The following is a 25082-nucleotide window of genomic DNA, read 5'->3' on the forward strand; positions in this document are numbered from 1 at the left end:
TTCTCCCACCATTCTTTATTATAACCAGCTCATAATTATTTGCACACACTGGCACCACATTTTCTGATGAATATATACCATATTTAATTTAAAGGGGGGGGGCTCAACACCATTTTATATCTTGGTCTCTATAGCTTTATCCTACTGTCCAAACAGTTGATCTATATGAACCAATTTATTTTTTTATCGTCTTTCCATTCTGGCTGTCTTTCCTTTAGTTTCTCTTTTTTAAACCCCCCCCCTCCAAAAAAAACTCACCACTCTTGGTTCTATATTCAATTGTATTTCATCACAGAAAGTACATATTTTTGTTTTCAAAGCAGAGAGCAAAACCAGTTTATTCAAAAATATCTTTATCAATGTTTATACAAATCTGTTTTTTGATCTCCTGTCCTCTGACTCACTATATGTCTGGCTTCAGCATTATCCACTTCTGTCCCTAGAGTGCAAAAAGTTCTAAAAAAAACCTCATAATGGAAAAACATCACGCAACAATATGATCTGTTAAACAGATGGCTTAATGTAAAGATATTTGCACAGTAACAAGGGAGAGAAGAAAAAATAAAAATAAAATAAAATTATTTATCTTATTTAGAAATACAGATCGCCTAAACATTTAACATTTTTAATTAATTGTTAATTAGTGAGCTTCATTGATTTCACAACACACATAGCATTTCCCCAGCCCCAACTCCCAGTCCCTGATACAGAGTACAGAGATTATTAACAGATACCAAATGCTGTTAGCTGCATAAAATAACAACACCGATGGCATTAAAGAACCAGATTAACTACAGAGGCATAAATAATAACACTTCCACCAGATTCCAGTTTGGTCTATAAATGCACAAAGACAAAAAGTTGACACATAAAGGTAACCTCAGACTGACTGTGTACAAGATGAACTCAATACACACAGAATGCATACTTTGAAATTATAATGCTTAAAAGGGCTATAAGAATAAATTTCATAAATATAGGTTGTAAATTGATGATAACAAGAAATATGAAGGGCCCCTTAATTAGAAAAGCCTAATGGTAGAATTTTGCATTTGTCTCTATTGAATTTCATTTTATTAGTTTGCCAATTTTTCTACTTCTGAATTCTGTTCCTATATTTCAGTCAGCCACCCCTCCCAGTTTTGTATCACTTGCAAACTTGGTGACCCCATCATCTAAGTCACTGATAAAAATGTTGAAGAATAATGGTGCTAAGACAGAACCCTGATGCATCATTTTGGATGAATGGGGAAAGTGGGAGGAGAAGCAAGAAAATAGGACATTTTAAAAGCAGCTGAAAAAGTGGGACAACAAAGGAGTAATCAATATTGCTTCTGCCAAATCGAAACCATTGCAAGGATAGGCTACTATGAAGGTGTTATATAAGGATTTGTTAATCTTATCAAGTGGTGCTGAACAATCCACCTAAGAGAGAACATCTAGGATTCTGGCAGATCCAAACTTGTGTCTTATAACATTGCAAAGGCTCAGATGGATTTCTGTATTCCCAGCAAGAGAAACAATATGTTATGTTGGATTGCTTTTACAAAGCACAACATACTATTATGTACTTCCAATGTCAAGGGTTTCACCAGTATTTCCCCATTCTCAGTCAGGGATTATTGAAGAATTATAAGGAGATTTTACCAACAGAAGCACTGAACAAATACTGTAATAGTTCATACAATATAATCTGTAGAAATGACAAAAGAGTGTGGCATTTTACTCAGAAAATGTGGTGCTTTTGATAAGTTTTATATGGATAGAGTTCTCAAAGGTCCTTTAAAAAACCCACAAAGAAAGCAAGTAACCATGAGCTTTAAGTCACGAGTAGACAAAGACCAAAAAAAGAAAAGAAAAGAATGGACAGAATCATTTTTAATAATAACTTTCACATGTTATGCACTTTCCATTGCTCAGTTTTATAGAAAAGAAATAATTTCTCTTATATCAATCAAGCAGGGCTTTAAAAAACCTGTCATGAATGCAGGTGCCAGACCTGGCATATGGTATTCAGATTACTCCATGGATATTTAAACTATTTTGTATCACCTTTCCAGACAAACTCTCCCTAAGGCAAATAGCTTTTCTTATTTCTTCAGTGTCAACACTGATCCTTTTTATGGGGATATTTTTACATTAGATATTATGTAAACATTGTTTTCCCCAAACATGGCCGTCAAGCGCTCTACTTATATCTCTTCAAAAGGTGTTGATTCTTCTGGAAAAAATTTCATTCTTTATTCTGTGGTTAATCAGCCCAAGCATTTGTTGTGGCTTTAGCTGAAGCTGATGTTTTACTTTATTGAGGGTAAACTTTAAATGAGAGCTAGCATGGTATAGTGGTTTGAGGGTTGCACTACAATTCTGGAGACCAGGGTTTGAATCCCTGCTCGGCCATAGTAATCCACCTTGAGTAAGTCACACTCTCTCAGCCTCAGAGAGGAAGGCAAGGGCAAATTCATGACAAGTTCACCTTAGGGTTGCTATTAGTCAGAAATTACTTGTGCTGCATCACACTGCAGAGATAATCCAGTTTGACACCAATTTAATGTTCATGGCTCAATGCTATGAGATTCTGGGAACTGTAGTTTGTTATAATAAATAAATAATATAATAAAATAAAATTTTGTTTGTATCCTAGTCTCTATCAAATATAATCGAGGCAGCTTAATCAAACTCCATACAAAATCTCAATATCCCCTTCCCTCCCTCCCCTAAAACAGAATTAAACAATGAAATATTAAAATAATCTAAAAATAGAATAATCCAATTTAAATAGACAATGAAGGATTAGGCAGAGGGCAGTCAATGGGGTAAACATATTGGGTGTAAGGCTGGGATTGCTATTTGGGGAAGGCCTGCTGGAAGAGATCCATCTCGATAGCCTTTTTAAAGTTGTCCAAGATAGCAATAAAATGGATCTCCCCCGGCAGGCCATTCCAAAGTCTGGGAGCGGCAGAAGAAAAGGCCCTCTAGGAGGTTGAAGTTAATCCGGTCTTTATAGGTTGCAATAATTTCCCCCCAGAGGACCTAAGTGCATGGGGTGGATTGTACGGAAGGAGGTGATCCCATAAATAGGTTGGACCCAAGCCATGTAGAGCTTTAAAGGTCATAACCAACACCTTGTACTGCACCCAGAAACCAATACGCAATCAGTGGAATGATTTTAAGACCGGTGTGATGTGGTCACGTCTAGATTTTCCCATGACTAATCTGCCTGCCATATTCTGCACTACTTAAAGTTTCTGGACTATGCAGAAGGGTAGCCCCATGTAAAGTATATTGCAGAAGTTGAGTCGTGAGGTTACCAGAGCATGTACCACAGTTGCCAGGTTCCCCCAGATCCAGAAAAGGATGCAGCTGGTGTATCAGTCAAAGCTGCTAACAAGCACTCCTCACTGTCAGATTTACCTGATTTGTCATCTGGAGCGACAAGTCAAGGAGCACCCCCAAACTGCAAACACAGTCCTTAGAGAAGATTGTGATCCTATCTAGGACTGCAGGTTGTGTCACAATAACTGGTTTAGAGGTCCCTACTGTGAGTACTTCCATTTTGTTTGGATTCAGCTTTAGTCTGTTTTTCCTCATCCAGTCCCTTACCGCTTCAAGACATTCATTGAGAAGAGAGACACCATCTGAAGTTGAAGTTGAAGCTGAAGACTGAGACATGGAGAAATATATCTGGGTGTGATAACACCCCACCCCATGGTACTAGAGCTTTATGACAGAGAATGGTAAATGCCCCACAAAACTATAGTTTCCAGAATTCACAGTATTGAGCCATGGCCATTAAAGTGATGCCAAACTGGATTATTTCTGCAGTGTGGATACAACCTCAAAGGCACACAACAACAACACTTTAAAAAGTGTTAAGATAAGTCAAGAGATACATGCTTCAATTTAAACATTATTTTGATTTCAGTGCCAAGGGATCTTGTAGCACCTTTGAGATTAACTGTGTGAAAGAAGTTGTAGCATAAGCTTTCGAAGACTTGGTCTACTTCCTAAGATGCATAGAGTGATTTTAATGTTCACTTTAGTTGTAAACAAAACTAAAATTTTGAAATGGGTCATAAAATGCCAGCCCATTTTTTCCCATTACAAGCTGGGTCTTCTTTATTCAAAATGCTTGGGATCAGAAGTATTTCGGATTTTGGACTTTTTCAGATTTTGGAATATCTGCATGCACGCAATGAAGCTATCTTAAAGGTGGGACCCACGTCTAAACATGAAATGTGTTTGTTTCATATAACACCTTATACAGTACACACAGATTGAAGGTAATTTTATACATAATATTCTTAATTTTGTCCATGAAACAAAGTTTGTGTACACTGAACCATCAGAAAGCAAAGGTGTCATTATCTCACTCACTCATGTGGATGATTCTGGAATTCCGGATAAGGGAGACTCAACCTGTACTGACTTCTATTATCAAATAGTAATAATTGTTGATATGAAGTTTTCTCATGAAGTTACTAAACAAAGGGCACTTATAATGTTATAGTACTGATATACCAAGCCTTACTTGTGAAAACAGACATTTTAATGTTAAAATAATATTTATAAAAACAGAATTTTAATTTCCTTTCTATACAGCACTAGCTATTACATGACATTTCACAAACATGGAGTAAAATAATCTCTAGTTTCAACAGAGTACTGAAAAGTTGTATAGTAAGCACTGCCAAATTGTTTTAACAATGGCCCCATACAGACAGGCCAAAATAAAGCTACTTTGGGTCACTTCGGAGGTATGCTGTTTAAATGATGCATGCATCCTGAGAGGCTGGAAACCACGCCAAAGCCACGCTTCAGTCCTAAGGGTCCTATGGGCCCAATATTAAATTAGCAAGACTGATTAAAAGATTTTTCCTCCCTCAGGGGCTCTGGACCCTCTTCTCCAGTCCACAGTGTGAGAGGAAATAATATGAGGGCAAGAATACTATTTTAAAGTGTGTTTGTCTCAAAACTGACCCTGTTGTGACTTGGGCTTGAATTAAACCGAGGAGTGCTATAGACAGAAGGCATTAAATTAGAATTTTCATGTATAAATAAGTTCTGGAGCTGAAGACCAATTACCCAACAGTTTTTGATCATATAAGGCTACCCAAACTTCCAACTGGTCTTTACTAACATCATTATTCACTAAAGAAAGAAAATTAAATGCTTCTGGTGTATTATAAGAGGAGGAACAGTTAGCCTTACTTGAAATTGCCTCCAGAAATGTACCTCTAACAAAGAGTATTCCAGAGACAGATACTTTAAATCTCTGCTTGCTTCTCTGGGTTCTGGTTACAACCACAGTGACATATTATACACACTCCAAAAAGACACCAAACACACTCCTCTTTTCTCAAGACCAAGAAAAAAAAAGTCCTTTAAGTTCTCATAGCACTGTTCTTGCTCTTCCTTTTGCCATCAATTTTGAACAGAGGCTGGTGAGGGTGGTGGAAAAGACTAAGAGGTTCATCCACAAGGCCCTCTTTTAGGTCAAATTACAAGATCCTAATTGCTGTTAAAGTGTTGTTGTCACTGCTACCATTAAAGAAATCAGAACACCAGGCAGCATCCCCAAAACTCTCTTTCTTTCTTGCCCGAATCCCAAGCAACTGTTCCTGAGCAAACAACTTCCTTCCCTTCCTGTATAATCCATACCTCCATTCCAGGTATTTGAATGCTTAATTACAGCAGAGAGCCATGTGATACATTTCCTTCAATCCTAATTCCTCTTCATCTGGGCCCTTCCTATATGATTGAATCTAGAACTGAGAGGCACCCCACCCTTTTACCAATTCTAGCAACATAAAATATAAAACAACTAAATTCTAGGTATAACTTGTGAAATTCAGCCATGATGGATGTAGAAGACCTATAGAATCAGAGTTTGAAGAGACTGCAAGGGCCATCCAGTCCAACCCCCTGCCATGCAGGAAATCTCAATCAAAGCATCCCCAACAGATGTCCATCCAGCCTCTATTAAAAACTTCTAAGGAAGGAGACTCCATTACACTCCGAGGAAGTTTGTTCCACTGTCAAACAGTCCTTACTGTCAGGAAGTTCCTCCTAATGTTCAGGTGAAATCTCTTTTCCTGGAGCTTGCATCCATTGCTCCAGGTCCTAGTCTCTGGAGCAGCAGAAAACAAGCTTGCTCACTCCTCAATAAGACATACCTTCAAGTATTTAAACAGGGCTATCATATCATCTCTTAACCTTCTCTTCTCCAGGCTAAACATCCCCAGCTCCCCAAGGCATTCCTCATAGGGCATGGTTTCCAGACCCTTCACCATTTTAGTCGCCCACCTTTGGACACGCTCCAGTTTTTCAACATCCTTTTTAAATTGTGGTGCCCAGAACTGGATACAATACTCCAGGTGGGGCCTGACCAGAGCAGAATAGAGTGGAACTATTACTTCCCTTGATCTAGACACTATACTTCTATTGAGGCAGCCTAAAATCGCATTGGCCTTGTTAGCTGCCGCATTGCACTGTTGACTCATGTTCAATTTGTGGTCTACTTGGATTCCCAGATCCCTTTCATGTAGTTTAATAATTAATCATCACAACCAGGGAAACAAACAGCAATTTGTTTCATTAATTGGCTAACAGGGCTACGAAATGAAGAAGAAATTTTCATGCCAGTCTAAAAATATAATCAGCATTGGACTCGTGAGAAGAATGGGACTAGAAAAGCAGTTCATTTTAACATTAGCAACAAACTGAACAAATTGTAGAAAAATCCATCTTACACTGCTCTTAATTACTTGGGAGTTTGGCCACCTTAGAAATATCTGGGGTGACTTATAAACTGACATTATCGTTTTGAAGTAGTAAGAGACTTCAAACAAACTGAACACCAACCTGAATTAAAAACTACTCTTTCTACTGTGTTACTTACTGTATAAATTAACCAATTTCTTCTTTCCAAGTTAAAAGAGAGAGAGAGAAAGAGAGAGCAAGCAGCTTATAGAAAAGAAGCCACTGCCACTTACCACTTCCTGTGAGGCATATTTGGGATCTTCAGGGTCAACTGACCAATAGCAATAATCAAAGCCAAATGCCACAATTCTCTCCTTTGTATCCCAAAGACTCTCATGCCTGTTGTCCACCTGAGTTGACAGCCAACAGAAAAGTGCAACAAACATTAGTTGTATCAATAAGGAGTATTCCATAATAAGATATTTATAAAAATATATGTTATAGCATCAAATTATGGAGCCATTTTAAAAGAAATAAAATACATGAAATATCACTCAAACAAGTATGCTCAGAATTTTACGGTGAGCCTCCCTCAAATCAAATCAAATCAAATCCCCAAAGCATGTCATTAAAAGAACTGTTCAGCATAAATCAAACTGTATAAAATGATATTATTGAATAGTTAAGGACTGGTTCACATTTACCCTTTTCACTCCAATTGTGGCCCACACATATCCTGTATTTCTGTCCAATGTAGATGAAAAATACTGATATAGTTTGTTCAGGCTTCCAAAGAAACCTGAGTACTTCAGTGTGCTCTCTTAGAGATGAAGCAAAAGGCAAATAGATCTTAAACAGCTAATTTTGAAAGATGTCTCCTGCTTGTTCTTCTTTAAAAGTAAACAATATTCACTCTGAAGTAGGCTGTACTGAACTCCAAGTTAGTGCATCATGGTCAAGGACAAGGTAAAGGGTACATTAATGACCAAAAGCAAATCAATTGCTCAGTCTCACTTTTTTACATTGTCTCTGTCAAAGAGTTTGAAAATCTAAAAAATTACACTTGGACACAATTAGTCCATTATGCTGTGATCCCAATTAATGATTGTTTCAAACTCAAAGGCAAGACCTCCAACGTTTATTTATTAAGTGAAGATGCTTATCTACTGCTCAATACAGTCTGCAGGCAATTTAACCATAACATACATTATATCCATGAGGATTCAATTCCAACCCTCCCACAGATAGCAAATTCCATGGGACTTCAAGTGCTGCTGAACTCAATGGGGATGTGATGTGTGTGCGACTGTGTTGACAAGGCTGCATGCACGCGCCACCACTGGGAAAAGCAGAGCAGGGCTATCAATCCATGGATGGCAAGCCCACAGCAGAGTTGACTGCATTACAAAATGACCCTTGATACACATATACAATAAAATATTTTTTAAAATAAATAAAAAAGAGCACAATCAAAATCATTTTTAAGCCAGGAAAAATTTGTGTATGCAATTAAGCTTTCAGGAGGCATACATTCTACACTTGGGGCTGCCACACCACTCAGCTGGCCATGTTTTATCTGGATTCTAGGTATGCCACCTAATGCCTGTTTGGGCCACCATTTGGTACAGAGTCCAAGCTTTCATTTTTTTGAAAAAGTAAGACTCTAGTCCTCATAGGATCCAATATATGGGGGAAATGTGTAGATATTCTTCTTATCAATTGCTCCATAAGAAGCAAGTCTGCCCTGCCTTTCAGAAACAAGGGAGCGAAGTGTGAGTGGTGCAGGCAGCAAGGGAGAGGCATACTGCATAGATGTAAGATGAGGCAAGGAAGAGAGTAGAGGAAAGGGAGAGCAAACAGTACAAGTGGCAAAGCGCATCAAGCAAGGGAGGATGTTTGTAAGGGCAGGTAAAGGAGCAAATAAGAAAGAAGGTAGTGAGCAATATAAGTGGTGCAGTTCTTGAAAGGGGGGTGCATTGTAAGGGCACGGGTGACACAATCCATTGGAACAGGAAAGAAGCTTCATGGGTAACTAGCAGTCCAGAGGTCAAGAAGCTGAGGGATCAGTCAGTATCTGCGGAGACCAAGCTAGGCAGGGGTTTCGTTCCACATGTCCAGTAAACAAGACAAGGTCTCCGAGTTGGCTTGAATTCCTTTTCAGAGAGCTGGGCCTTGCTTCCAGTGGCTGACTAGTGTTTGCTGTTGGCCTTATCTAGGCATGCTGATTGTTCACTGAGAATTGCTGAAGTTCTACCTAAGCTACAGGTGTGCCAAACCCCTCCCAAACACTGTCATACTACTGCTATTGCAGAGGGAGGCACAAGAAGATGAGGTACAGGAGAAAGAAGGGAGAGCAAACAGTATGAGCAGTGGAGTGCATGAAGCAAGGGAGGGGTGCATTGTGAGGGCATGAGAAAAGGAGCAAAGGTAGAAAGGAAGTGGGAGTGAGATGTGCAAGAGAAGGAGTTAAAGAAGCAATGGTGCAAGGTGAGGGAAAGAAAGAAGGAAAGGGAGAACAATTTGTATGAGCAGTGGAGATCAAGAAGCAAAGGAAGGATGCACTGTACGGGTATGAAGTGAGAGAGTAGGAGGGAAGGGAGAGTGAGGGAAGGAGTGGAAAGGAAGGTGAGAAATATTGTGGCAATTTCAAGAAGCAAGAAAGGGAGGCATGAAGACCAACAAGGTGCAACAAAAGGATATGTGGTCACAAGCTGAGGAAAGTAATGAGAGATGCAGCAGCAGAATGCAAACAATAGGAGAATGGAAAACAGCAGAGGGATGAAGAAAGTCCAGGGAAGAGGAAGAATGGGGATGGAGCAATTTAGGAGCATGGTGAAGGAGGCAAAGTAGCAGCACCAGCAACCGTCTGTTCTCCAGGAATAGAACAACACAATTAATTGTTCCATCACTCTGTTTTTTAATGCAGCCACCTTATGATGCTACTCTGAGGAAGGATGAACTTGGAAAATGCATGAGGAGAGGGTAGATACAAGCTTATTAAACTAGATCCCTGGTGTGAATCTTCAGATTTTTAGAAATGGATCCAAACAGTGATAAAGGAAAGGTAATGTATTTTTCGATTAACTAACTCCACATTTATTTCTCCTGGAAGTATGATACAGGTATCTGAACTGTTTATTCTTACGTATGCCTACTAAGATATATATATATATATATATATATATATATATATATATATATATACACACACACACACACACACACACACACACACTATTTATCTCTGCCCTGTAAAATCTATGAGGGAAACAGATCAGCCACTATAAGGAGGAGGGTGCAGAAAGGATTTATATTGAAGAGCTGTAGAAGGATGGTGGTGTGGGAGAACACATTTGGCACAATGGACTGGCACTTGCTTTTAAATGTTTTTTTTTTCTTACGCAAAGGAAAGGCTTTTAAAATTTTCAGAGGGGCAGCTAACAAGTTTTAATTGTATAAGCTTTTGCAGGCTGTAGCCCACTTCATTAAATCCATAGGATGTTATCTCAGTTGGCAGACAGTTACAGATATGGTTGGAGTGGGAAGATGCAATTAATATTATCTCAGTTGGCAGCTAGTTATAGATATGGTTGGGATGCACGGATGCAATTAATAAGGGGAGATGGAAATGTAAAAAGTAAAAACACTGATGACTACTCTTAATGGCACTAACTAGGTGGCAGCATAAAAATGCTAGCACAGATAAGCTGCTTAACACATATATTGTGATAAAAATGTAAATGCATGAAAAAAGTTACAGCACATTGTTTTGTAGTTATAAAAAGTATTTACTCACACCATGTTTTTTGTTTATTTATTTATTTGTTTATTATGGCATTTATACCCCGCCCTTCAGCCCTAATGGCTATCAGAGTGGCTTAGAATTATTATTTTAATCAGACGGTTCCCTGCCCTCAGACTTACAATCTAAAAGACACGACACAAAAGGAGAAGGGAATGGTGGTGGGAAAAGAGATGAGGTCCAGCGGTTCTTCTCTCCCTCTGAGGCCTGGACCAAGGCAGATGGACTAGAGGGAGGGCTCTTCTTCTTCAGGCTAGCCCTGATGGAGCTGGGCCAGCCTATTCACTCCCTCCCAGGCCGAAGGATGACAGTTATGGAGGGAGGAGCCTCTATCTTCAGGCTAGCCTGAATTACTATTGTTTGTCCTCACATTTCTTTGCACTTTGTCCTGTGAATCAGACATCTCCTGAGATATTTTCATATTTTGTCATCAGTGAAAACCTGATGGCAAACAATTAGTGAACTGTTGAGAATACCACTAGAGGAGCCTGTGACAAAATGTTAATTTAATGCACCTTTTGCATTCATGGGGGTTTGGTTCTGGGAAAAAGCATAACTGGTGATTCACATATGGTGGTAAAGCACACAGAGACTTTACATCATTCTCCTCTCCCTATGAATCCATGCAACAACCCTGTAAAGGATATTTGCTGTGAGGTAGTGGTGACAGAAAACCCTATGAAATTCATGTGGTTGCCATAAGTCAACTCTACCTATATTAGTTTCAACATCCACACCAGGTGCAAGAGCAACCGCACATAAACATAGAACACATTACAATGGTATAACATGATTCATGGTTACAGTAATACAGTGGACCCTTGTTATACGCTGGGGTTTGCTTCCAAGGTCCCCCGTGGATAACAAAATCCATGGATGCTCAAGTCCCATTAAATATAATGACATAGCAAAGTGGTGTCCCTTATAAAAAATGAAAAATAAAGGTTTGATATTTGAAATTTATACTTTTTTTGAACATTTTCAAACTGTGGATGCTTGAATCCATATATCAAAAATCTGTGTATAAGAAGGGCCGACTGTACATGGAAATTACAACACTACACTTTGCTGATGAGAACACTAAACAAAAAGAATTTGGATATTCAGGAAAGATGGAAGAACAGAAGAAGCCTACATGGTCTATAAGAAGAACCTATATGTGAAATGGACAAAAAATATGCCTTGAGGAACTCCATCTCAGCTGTGTATCACCTCTTTTCACTCTGCAAAACGGAAAGCTTATTATCTCAAAAAGATAAAAGTGTTGAATGAAAGTGGAAGAACTATTATCCCAAATGTTTTCTTCACATGTAAAAAAAATATTTCAGAAAGAGGTCTGCTCTTCATGTATTTTGATTTGAAAACTGTCCTTTTTCTTCTTACTAGCCCATTTGCAAGTTTCATATGATACAAGCTGTGATTACTCAGGCAGAAGAAGAGAACAGGAATTGTAGTGTAAACAATTCCTTTTAAGAGCCTGGAAGGGTCATTGCTCTCAAATATCATCACAATCAACAGCTAAACATATTTTCTAAAATTGGTACTAACTACACTGCTTTAACAGCATTGTTAAAACTGACAACTACTATTGAACATTCACAATATATAAAAAGGACACTTGTTGTGTGTCTTCAACTTGTTTTTTTTTCAAAGGTGGTTTGCCATGGGCTTCCCAGAGTGTAACTTGCCCAAGGTCACCAAGTGGGTTTACATGGCTGAGCAGGAATTCAAACTCTGGTGTCCAGCGTCCTAGTCCAGCAGCAGAACCTCTGCGCCATACCAGCTCTCCAGGGTTATACATTCCACCTGTGAACAACACATGGAAACAGAGGATACCCTAAAATTAAAAAGACAACCATAGAGGCAGTAAACCTGAAGAGGAGGAAAGCTGAGAGCCATTGCCTTCAAAGAAAATACTTTATTTGAATGGAGGTAAATCAGTAAGAATAAATTAGCAATGTTAAACTAACATGAATGGGTGTATGTTTTGCCTGCTTATAGTGTATAAACTGGTCTTTTGAACAGTTATTTCAGAAGGATTACTTTTAGATCCAGGTTTATCCTGCACAGTCATTCAGAAGCAAACTCATCTAGCCCACTGTATAATGACAGATTACATTTGATTAAGAACTCTGATTTACTAGCAAGATAGGATGAACAGTGTTGGTATAGTCATATCAAGAAGACAGGATGAAAAAAGAATGCCTGTCAGAACAAACCATCTTGCTAATTACCTCCTGAAACCACATAAAATGAACTATTTATTGTTTACTACAAATTCTGAAGCCTGCCAACATGTTAGCTCTCCATTATTAATTATTAAGCTAAGTTAACCCCTCCAAAAGGTTTATTTGTTACAGCAAAAGTAAAAGCTCCCCCCCCCCAACTTCACACTCTACAGCTGGAGGAGCAAACCACTGTAATCATCTTTTTTGGGGCATAGCAGTCCTCCTTTTCCCAGAAGCCCCCATGCTTTGCAGCCTAGGGAAAAACAACAGGAGATCCAGACAATAGAAAATGGCCTCCTGGGTGGTGGGGCTGAGATTCCACAGGCGAGGTGGAGACATCACTCTTGCCTGCCTCCAGAGTATAAACAAGAAGTTCCTGATGCAACCCCCCAACAGTCTGTCAGCTTCAGAGCAGCTGCCCACTTATGCTGTCTTCAGTTAGATCAATTTATTGCCTAAGCCAGTGATTCCCAAACTTTGGTCCTCCAGATGTTTTGGACTTCAGATCCCAGAATTCCTGACTGTGGGCCAACCTAGCTGGGGTTTCTGGGAGTTGATGTCAAAAACACCTGGATGACCAAAGTTTGGGAATCACTGGCCTAAGCATTAGGCTTTATTGATATGCATTACATGTTTTGATTGTGAATTATCACACCTTTGTCATTTGGGACATAGGGACCAAATCCAGTTTAGTGGAGATGGGGATTGCATACCTATCATACCCAGTTTAGGCACTCAGAGTTGTATCCAGCTCTAGAATGCTTGGATCTGCCTTATTTCCAAGGGATGGAAGAACCTTTCAGTGGCTTCTGTCCAGGTAGAATCCCACATCTCTTATACTGTACCACTCTTATACCAGATCTATGAAGCAGGTGGTCTGAGTAATGCAGTCTTCATCGTTTGTTAGGTTGCTTGAACTAACAATTATTGGATCAGTTATTAGGCCCCAAACTGGACCAAGCTGTGAACAATGAAGTTGTGGCCTTTTTGCAATTCTAACAAAACGTCTGTGTTGATCTAGCCAATTAGAGCCCAACACTTTTACCACTGGACCTGTAAATGAAAGGAAAGAAGGAAAAAGTCTTTAAGGGATTTATCATACAAAGGAGATTGGGAGTTTATCCTGTGAATATCCCAGAAAAATCATGTACATGTAATTATGCAAAACAATTTCACACGCCATCACACAAAACCCACCATTAAAGTGGTCACAAAGAAGCATTAATGCACATCTTTTTACTTTCTGGATTTCAGCGACAGTGCATTTCCAGTATCACTTTATTTGTGCAATTGCGTGTGATATCATCCATGCAATTACTCACCATTTTTACTTTATTTGTGGGATGCTTTAAATGTGCTTTAATCTCTCTTTAATGCCAAAATTAGCCCCAGTGTGATAAACTAGTAAGACTAACCAATTTATTTCAGCATAGTCATTCACAGACTACAGCTGACTTCCACAAAAAATTATTTCAAAATAAGCATGGTTAGTCTTAACAGTGGCACAAGACTTACTCTTTATACTGAAACAGAGTAACACACAGCTGTCTACTGAAAACAAAAACAAATCATTTGGCATCTTAAAGACTAATCATATTAAACACAATCTCATATATATCTTAGTCATAACTGTTGTGTGAACCCTAGGAGAAAATATCACAGGGTTTTCTTGGCAAGATTTATTCAGAGGTAGTTTGCTATTGTCTTATTCTGAGGCTGAGAGACTGTGGACTTGCCCAATGTCATCCTCCCAGTGAGTACCCATGGCTGACCAGGGATTTGAACTATTGATTCCAAAGTCCTAGTCCAGCATTCAAACCACTACACCACACTGGTTCTTCCGGTGTACTGCAGTGGGGCTTATACCACAGTAAATGTCTATATGGCCATACCCTTATTGTGGTATACCATTTATGGATTACATCTTATTTCAAATGATAGAGCAAGCCAACAAACAAATTAACAGGTTATTTGCAGAATAGAACAACATACGGTACATTTATGTGGAGAAAAAATTGGAAAGAGTGAAGTCATGAGACTCAAAAGATACTGTCTTTGATATTTCTGTGGTAAAATGGAATATATTCAAGATAATCACCATGATAATTGACAAAAAAAATTAGAATCATCCAAACCACTGTATTCCATATTACCATGTACAGATGTGTGGACTGGACAGTGAAAAAATGGATAAGAAGAAAATAAAGTCTCTTGAGATATGGTGCTGGAGAAGAGTTCCAAAGATACTGTGGAAAGCCAAAAAGACAAACAAATGGCTCCTTGAACAGATCAAGCCTGAAATTTCCCTGGAAGCCAAGATGACCAAAATGAAGCTGTTGTACTTTGGTCACAGCATGAGAAGGCAGGACTCATAAGAGAAGATAATAATGCTATGAAAGGTGGAGGGAAGTAGAAAGAGAAGAAAACCACACATTAGATGGATAAACTCAATCAGGGAGTTCATGAGCCTGAATTTGCAGGACCTAAGCAGAGCAGTGGAGGACAAAGAGTCTTGGGGATGTCTCATCCACAGGGTTGCCATGAGTCGGGGTCAACATGAGGACAGTTAACAACAACATAATATGGGGGCATGAATCATGACAGTGGTTAATAATATTACACACTGGCTGGAAAGAGTGAAGGGTAATACATTTTGATCTGTATGTCAAACACTAGAACTGGCAGTGATCAATTCACCTGAAAGAGGAAGAGAAAGAATCAAGATACACTACAGAAAGTATTTCTTCAGACACTGCACAGCTGGAATTCACAGCCACAGTATGCAATTATTGTCAGCACCTCAATGGTTTTAAAGGGGAATTAGAAAATTAATGGAGGATAAGAGTGTATCTTTTTTTTTTAGTTTATTAGATATTAAAAAAACAAAGACAATACAGATACATACCAAACACACTAACATCCATTCAACATCTTACAATCAAATTGGGAAGATATCTAATACATTGAGATTTGTAAGGAATCCTTCTTCTTCCAGTCAGTGATACAGCTTTCAATAATTTCTCTCACCTTACACCTTATCTCATCTTTAAATCCGCTACCTGCTCCTTTTACCTTTCCTATCTCATCCCACTGTTAAGGAAAAAGCAACATGGGATATACAGTGACTGAAATAAAACATGTATGTGAGAGTCAGGATGACTCAGCAAAAGCAATTAGGAGCCACACAGGTGTAAAAGGTAATGTAATTAACAAGTCCTAAATGCCAAGGACAGAAATGTAAAGTGGATAATTGAACACACCTGAGAATTGTTAAAGTGGTCAAGGTGAAATGATTAAATCATTAATTGTGGGATGAACCAAGAGAACCAATGGAAATGGTTGTACACGCCCACTGGGTGGAAACAGACAACAGTGGGTGGTATTTTGCAATGACTATAATAATGGCTATGAATCCCAATGTATTTTGTGGGTAGTAGTGGTGGAGTATTGTTGTATTGGAGTTGTGCTGGATAGTTTTGGAGCTGTATACAGTAGAATAAAGTAGATCTTTTATATAAGACTACTGAGTTGTCTGGTGTCTTGGGTCAAGCTACAAGAGCCAGCTGAATCCTGAAGAAGGGTGAAGACTTCTGTGGAAGCAAGAGTGAGAAGGCTTGAAGAGTTTGTCAGGGTCTTCAGCCTATTCTCTGTAACTCTGCTGCTTTAGAGCAAAGCTTTAACCACTGGCCAAAACTGGTCAGCGCCGGTGCGTAACAAGGTGGTGAGTTTGAGCCAGAGGTGAAGAGCTACAACTCCCATCATCCCTGACACCCACAACCTAACCTCATTTCTCATACTGCATCTTCATCATTCTTACTCTAACCTTCTACACTTACTTAACCTTCAGAGGATAAGGGTGTATCTTGATGGCTATATCCAACATCCAGGATGCCTCTGATTACTGCTGGGGGGAAACAGCTGGCAAAGGAAACTTCCCTCCTGTCATGCTGCTACTTTTTCTAAAGATGTGTAGTTAGTCAGCATAGTAGTTGGACTACAGTCCTAGAGAATGAGGTTCAAACTGCTGCTCAGCCATGGAAACCCACTGGGTGATCTTGGGCAAGTTGCACTCTCTCAGACACAGAGGAAAGCAAAGGCAAAACCCCTCTGAATAAATCTTGCTAAGAAAACCCCGTGATGGGCCACTGCAAGTCAGAAACTACTTGAACCCACACAACAGCAACAAAGTTGCTCACTGTGGAAAACATGATGCTAGTTTGACACCCTTTTGGGCTTGATCTAGTAGTAGAGCTTGTTCTAACAGAGCTATCATGCACAGAGTTCTTATTTAAAATATGTGAATTATACAGAACTATGATATTCTAATCAAGGAAATTGAAATTGCAACCACAAGTGCCATTTGTGAAGTCATACATTCCTTGTAATAGTCCAAGGAAAAACCTATGGAAAAGGAAAATGCCACATGTTCAGTCTATTTCTTCACAGATATCTTAAACAGAATATTTTTATATGATATTTAGCCAGACTAGTATGGTAGCTGACATAAAATTACTCGCTTTCTTATTTGCATAGAAAAACAGAAGGAAACAAAATATTGCTGAAAAATACAAAACTGTATAACTGTTTTCATTTAGCTTTAGTTCTATATATAACTGTCTCTCACCCTTAAAAATACTGATATTTCAAGTGTACAAATTGTTCTGTTTGTAGTTGCTCCACCCCTGGCTGGTGTAGGCACCTCATTTAAACAACAATGTGCAGTGTCATGATTTTAAAAAATTACTTAAGCAATAAGACTACACATCACAACCCACAGTAAAGAAATCATCAAGAGACCTCCTGCATTTCCCCAAAACACCGAAAATGCTTTCTACTGGCATCTGTTTAGAATAGGAGCAAGAATTAATCCAGCTCTGGAAAAAATATAAAAGGAAGAAGAAATCACTTATCTCATTATTTTATCTCTGCCAAACTGCCTCTTAAGGCATATAAAATACTAATTATCTTAAGCAAGTCACCTAAAATAATCAGGCGGACATGAAGACAGAAACAAAGCTTAAGCAAGAAACAGAAAGCATCTGTCTAGTAGACTTCTCACAGTAATCCTGGGAACTCTATAATTCACTTATCTGCTTTCTTGAGTAGTAAGATACATTGGCAACAGAAACGGATTTTGGCCCCATTTTACAATTTGACTAAGGCAGTACAGTAGCATTCAGGAGTCCCAATGTCTGGAAAAAAAACCAACTCTGTTTCCCATGCCCTATAAAGTAAGCCTCCAAGAATCTCAAAAGGGAAAGGATGTGCAGTTTCTTGCAGCCAGTCACCCATCAGGATGTTAACTGTAGCTCAGTACACATTTTTGTTAAGTTTCCCAGAAATTAGCTGCAATCATATGAGACTTCAAGGATGAAGATGGCAGAGAGCGAAAGAAATAAGAAAGAGATCCAGATGTTTTTTTTATCTCACTGCTATTAAAATTTACTGAAAGCCTTGAATTAATAAAAGAATGAGGTGCAATGTGAGGAGGTACAACAACAACAACAACAATACTAATAAAGATTTATTTCTAGCCCGCCCAATCATGAAGAATCTGGGCAGGTTACAACAGTAAAATACATCAAATTACAATAGTTAAAAAAAATCAAACCCTAGACCTACCCCCCCATTCCCAGTACTAAAACAGAATTAAACAGTAATACAGTAGTATAAAAACATTAAACAAAAAATAGGCAGAAAGATAGGCGGGGAAGAATAGACAGATGAGGGGACAAATATCTCTATATTTGGGGAGGGTAACTAAGTTGGAAAGGCCAGTAGAATGTTAATTTCATATTGTTTTAAAGAATCATAGATGTTTATTCCAGTATATAAAGAAAACAGAAGGTATGCCAATGTAGGCTACTTCTCCTCTTTGTATTTCCTTCCTGTTTTATTTTTAAGCATGCTTCTGGGGTATGAAAGACTGTGCAATGTTTTCCAGTACATTAACCACATGACAGATAATAGCCATCTTAAATACAAATTAAATTTACTAATACATTTTCTCACTGTTTTTTTCTCCATTTATATATTCTGATGCCTGACAGAGAACTAAAGCCCTTCTAATATTTTCAACTGCTTTGTCATCACAGTCTATTGCCATCAGCCTAATTTCAGTTCCACTCAACTGCTGAGACACCTGCATTTTTTCTTAGAAAGTACCACAGACTCCTTGAAATGCATTTGAATACACCTCCCTCTCCAAAAAGCAGTGGAGGTTTATGTAAAAGATAATCTTCTTCTCATGAGCTGGTGCTTGCCTAGTATTTCTACCCATGAATTCCACTTTTAAAAACTCGCACCAGCTTATCTAGTAAGATAAACAAGGATAAAATACCAGAAAAAAATACTAATTTATCTAAAATAAATTATGATCGTTTTGGGAATTCTGCGCCTGCTATCTTCATAAAAGCGACCAGTAATCTTAGTGGGTGGACAGTTCATACACCTACACCAGGATCTCAGCCCAATGGGGGCGTGGGGAATACAGTATTTGTGACCCCCCTATAAGATGAATGTAATGTCAGTAAGGTTACTAAAGTGTCCGGGTGGGGGGGGGGGGATATATTGTATGAAAACAATTTGAGAAAGCTAGTATTCAAGAAAATCTATTTCAGCTTGGGTCAGAACGAAATCAGTGCCAGAATTGAAGTAAGGTATGGCAAACAAACTCTAAGCAAGGCAAAACTATGATTCTATATAAGCAGTGCAAAGTGAGCTGCAATACTCAGGTCTGTAGGCTCAGATCACAGGAGCAAATATGAGCCCAGAAAAGAATCTGTCACATGCTGATCACCACTTACATGGCTGATCTCTCTGAATTTACTGACTGGGGGTGGACAGGCAGGTCTTGGAAAATGATGAAGGATTCAAAACCCTCTTACATATGTTTAGTTGATTTATTACATTTGTGCCTTTCCCACAAGAGGATCAAAGGGTAGCATATACAGGATGATCCCATCTTTTCACTCAAGACCACTCTGCCCAAGATATGCAATGTTTTTTATTAGGCTCAAGTGATCCCCAGGGTTAAAAACATTTTTTTCAAAAAGCTGTGCCCAAATGCCTACAAATACACATGTTCTCTAGGGAGACTGGTGAGCATTATCTCACTTTTTGCCTCCCTGAGCCAATTTTAGGATGAGGAGGGGACTTTTTAAAACAGGAAGTGATTCCACCCACTTTGTGTTGTTAACCTGCACCTAAAATGGCCCAAGGACACCTGAAAACATAGTGAAAATGCTCCCTACACCCCAAGGGCACTTGAAAACAGCAAAATGTTCCCTATACCCCCAGAGGGTGTTTGGGGGTGTGTGTGTGATATTTTTGTGTGGGGTGTAGTGTCAGAGTGCAGCTCTGCAAGGTCTCCTGGGAAATCTAACAGAGTGTTCTAGTCTCCCATAATTGCCCAACCTTGGTATAGAGTACGTAAGTGTTCCAAGTTCACTCTTGTCTTCACTGGCCAGAATACACCAGGCTGCCTCTGGAGTATTCTGGACTCAAATTCCAAGCAAATTCCCCATTACCTGTACTCTCTCTGCAGCAATGACAGGTGGCTGCCTTCCCACACATTTGTCCCCATTTGTCACCCAGATCGGCTACTGAGGTCACAATGAGGCACCCAGCCATATTATTGATGCTGGGTGGCTTGTTCTGATAGCAGCGGCTCCAGGAGGCTTGCAGGGCCTATGTGAGAAGCTAGTCACTTATGATCACTGCGGAAACCTGGATCATTTTGAATTTCAGTTAAGGGGAGAAAAGGCCAAATCGGGAACAGATGTGAAAACAGTCCATGTCTGATTTGAGGTATGGCCCTGCAACACGTAAACAGGACACATGGGAGGGAATTTGGAATAAATAACTCATGCAGACAAGCCCTGTGAGATTTAGTGGTGAAATAGATCTTTGAAAACACATCTCTCTCCAACAAATTTAAAACTTTGTTCTCTGTTACATAACATTTGGCCTATACAGACCGGCACTTTGTGCGGGCCTGTGAGTGGGGCTAGGGCGCAGGGTCCACACGCTGCGTGCCCTAACCCTGCCCTAGGGCGTCATGATGGCGTGTGCCCTTCTAGATGGCACGCACCATCATGACGCCCCTCCAGTGCTGAATCCACATGAAGCAGCACCAAAGGGGCTCCATAAAGCCGCACTGCCGTGGCAATAGTGCCCTTTAGAGTGCACAAAAAGGAGCCACTTTTTGCAGCTCTTTTTTGCACTCTCCGGAGGCTGGATCGGGGTCGCAGCGTACAGTTGCCACAGCCACGATTCAGCCAGTAAAGGGGCGGCTGCATGCCACCCATGTACAGCCCCACTGTATCTACTCTATCAAGCCATAATCGAAGTATCTCAGTATTTTGTTTGATATGCCAGCCTTCCAGATGTCAAAATTAAATGTAAAATATACCTTTATATTTTTTATTTTTGCCACTCTGTCTTCAACTTCTACAATTATTCTTCTTCCTTCTGCATGCTCTCTGAAAATAATATAAAAACAAATGATAAAACAATTAAGATATGCTTGTCTCAATTAAAAAGCACAGATTATCTATGTTAATTATCATGAGCACGAGGCAAGAAATGTTTAGAACTTTTGGATGAAACTGGTTTAAATCATGTTCTTAGCTTTCTTATTCAAAGAGGTTACACTGGGAAACACTTTCTCCACAAGTCTCATTCCCCATATTTCTCGCTATATTGCTATGTAATAATTTTTTGTAATATTAACTTCATATTAGTTCATATTATTTGCAGACTTATTACCAAATGAAACACTAAAAAATAATAATTATCAGAAGCATTAAAATAATGGAGAAAACCATTTGTTCAGTTGGACACATGCCAACCTTTTATAAAACACACAAAGAATCTGAAGGGTGGAACTAAAGTACTAAAACAATAACAACTCCAAACAGATTGATATTTTCCAGACAAAAAAGTAACTAAACTAAAGTGATCAGCAGTGATTTCTTAATTTTATGCTATAAATATTTATATTGTGAATACTGTTTTTATATTGTAAATATTATTTTTATATTGTAAATATCTGATGTCTCAATTTACTTTCAGAAGCAAGTTTTATAAGTCTAATAGAGGCAGAAAATAAAAGAACACAAATACTTTGTATAACTACCAAAAGATTGAGAATATTTGGGGATTGGGTAGATTCCATAAAGGAAAGCTTGCTGTTTGCCATTTTACACAAGGGATGTCGATCAACTATGCCATGTATATAATGGGACCTGAGCATTCTTGGATTTCCACAGGGGTCCTGGAATATCCACAGGAATCCTGGAACCAAACTGCAGCAGATACTGGATACCGCCAAGACCCACTAAAGTTAGCATCACAACTGCCTGGTGGAAATTCATGCTTTCATTTCCAACTCTCTCTACTCCCAGGGTTGTTTCCACTGTCAAGAGGCAGAAGAACAAAAGACTGAAATTTAGAAGTGAGCAGCTGCTGTACAGCAGCAACCACCTATCCAAAATCCCAATGAACCAGCCAGCCTGCTTTGATGTACAACAGCCAGGAAGCCACACTGTACCAGTATCTAACTACGAGAGACATAAATAGTGAACTTTCTGAAGCCTTTTTGTGCTCAACTAGCACCTGTAATAGCCTGAAGATTTTCCCCCACCACAATTAAAAAGAGAGAGAGAAAATGACCATTCTGTACATGCCCGCATTAAGTTTATTTTATATTATTTTCCCCTTTACAAAACAACAAATTTGATACAAGCTGTAATAAGTCACAATTATATTTTATCTTTGTAATGAACCAACACAAAACGTATGTTTGTCAAGATCCCAGAAGTCCATTTGAGGGAAGTAATATTTTTATAGTAAACTAGGCAGCTATCTAACCTGTCATAAACAACATGAGCCTTTACCTTTTTTTTAAAGATACAAACACTTTGACCTTCATTCAGAATAAACCCTTATATACACAAACTCAGAAGCTCCACACACATCAATATGTAGTCTGTAATAATCCCTGTGTCCTTGCCCTAGCTTGAAGGAAAAGAAAAGTTGCCATAGAGATTTTTGCTACAGGATGTAGTAATCAGACCAGTTGTTCCCCTTAGGCACTGAAAGAGAATATGAGGATGCACAAGATAAAAATAAAGTAGAATAACCCACAGCCCTCAGCTAAAGAGATATAGTTTATCCTTAAGAAAATCCCTTATGGGACCAGTATTCTAATAGTGTTCTAATTTTACCCTCCAAAAATCATCAAGAGCCTTAGGGCATCATAAAAACGTAACAAATGTATTATGGCAGACGCTTTAGTACACTGCAGCCCATTTCATTAGATTCTAGGAGTATTATTCTATACATTTCAGTCTTAGATACACTAGGGGGCATGGGGATGGGAGGGGGGTTGTAAACAGTGAAGTCAAAATGCACAAAGTCATCTTATTAACGCAGCCAGTCAGAAAGTGGTGATTACACAAATCTTTGCACTGGACACAGATATATTGTGGGAGGTTTTCTCAGAAAAACACACACCTCTTCTTTCTGCCTGAGCATCCACCAGCTGCCATTGCACAACCAGCTGAAAGTACTGTATAAGGAGATACTGAATACTGTACAGTCAGCCCTCCTTATCCACTGATTTTTTTTATCCATGGATTCAAGCATCTGCAGCTTGAAAATATTCTAAAAATGTATAAATTCCAAATAGTAAATCTTGATTTTCCATTTTATATAAGGGGCACCATTTTACTATGCCACTGTATTTAATGGGACTTGAGTATCCATATTTTTTGTTTTCCACAGGAAGTCCTGGAACCAAACCCCAGCAAATAACAAGGGCACACTCTACTTCCTTCTGCAACATCCAGTAATTACTTGATTATGCAAGCTTAAGTCACCAAGAGGATTAATAGAACTGAACCTCTTAGTGAATAACTAAGCAATTCCATACTGCAATCCCTCTTTGAGGTTTCTTTGTTTAGGAATGGCCACCCTGAGGTCAATGTTCTCCATTCCCCCCCCCCCAGAATATTGCCATTTCCATTTATTATTCTGTGCAGAAACTCACCTGTATGTACTCTTGATTTAATCAAAGTTGTCTCAGAATTACAATCAGCTCTGCTCTAAAAACCTATATTGCAGAAACCATGCCCATGATTTCTGCTGTTAGTAACCATGCAAATTTCTGCTGGCTTAGTACTTGCTTCTAACTTAGATCAATACAAGAAGACTAAGAAAACTGTGAGCTGTGCCACTTTATCTTCATAGGTCCACTGTGCTCCTTCCCTTACTAGCTAGGGAGAACACTAAGTAAATACTAGGTATATAAACTTCTTGAAGAGGCTACACTTCAACATAGAGGGGGGGAAATGACAATATGAACCAGATCCCTTGAAAAACCAGTTCCAGATGCCTCACTAGCTCTGTCCACAGAAAGACAAATAGACGCAGGATTTTTTTTTCCTGTGAAGAAGCTTCAGACTTCTCTCCTCTTTCTATTAGCATTTATTTATTTTGGTTTTCTTATTAAAGCCAACACTTTAACAAGAAAAACTAGACTGTACCAAGAACTGAAAGGACAACACGAATGTCTGGAAGCTAACGAGTCCCCATTATTTGAAATGCTTGGAATCAGAAGTATTTTGGATTTCAGATTTTGGAATGTTTGCATATACATAATGAGATATCTTGAAGATGGGACCTGTAACCAGGACAGAAGCTATGCTGTAATGTCAGCTCACTCTTGGGGGAATTAAATATTAGCTCAAATTACTGTCTGAGTTACGCAGCCGTATACCAAGGTTGGTATAAAGGAGCACAGAGGCAAATCCTGAAAGAATTGTAGTTTATTTCAAAGGAGCAAACTAACATGCACTCTTAACAACCACACAACCCGTTTGGATGCTGCTCCTCTTGATGATGTTCCGGATCGGGGAGGGGGGAGGAACTCAATCACTCCCAAGGCCACTGGAGTTTGGCAAGTGAAAGAGGTCTAGCAAACTAAAACTTGGCAGCACATCTGCCTGCAAACCAAGCTAATTCAACTAAGCAAAGGAAAGGTTCCTTAATTTAGAGGAAATTTATGCCCTGGGGCAAAATCCAGAGAGTTGATGTACCCAAAGGGTCCAAATCTTTGATATGCCTAAGTGACACTTTGAAGTTGGGTCTTCCAAAGGTGTAACATGGGGGTGTGAATGGGTGTATTCCTGTAGCAAGACAGCTTAAAGTGTCAAGTAGATGGAGTTGTTTACTCTGACCAGAGCCATCCTATTGTCTCATAGCTAGGCTCTTCCTCATCTCCTCTGACAGGTCCGGAAAATAAATCTTCTTGGCGACTCTTAAACTAGCCAGTGTGACCTGCTCAC

At 39.0% G+C, this 25082-nt stretch overlaps 1 protein-coding gene across 1 annotated transcript in view; it reads right to left on the minus strand.

The window, feature by feature from the left end:
• The window catches only part of STARD9 (StAR related lipid transfer domain containing 9), a 130524-nt gene that overhangs the window by 99745 nt on the left and 5697 nt on the right, over window positions 1-25082 (minus strand). Inside the window, exons 2-3 of the mRNA XM_042455973.1 lie at window positions 21146-21215; window positions 6996-7112 (exon numbers count right to left, since the gene is read on the minus strand). Coding sequence (XP_042311907.1) covers window positions 6996-7112; window positions 21146-21215 — 187 coding nt within the window. The remainder of the gene's footprint in view (window positions 1-6995; window positions 7113-21145; window positions 21216-25082) is intronic.

Source organism: Sceloporus undulatus, chromosome 1 (genome assembly GCF_019175285.1).
Source record: "Sceloporus undulatus isolate JIND9_A2432 ecotype Alabama chromosome 1, SceUnd_v1.1, whole genome shotgun sequence".
Classification (NCBI taxonomy): Eukaryota; Metazoa; Chordata; class Lepidosauria; order Squamata; family Phrynosomatidae; genus Sceloporus; species Sceloporus undulatus.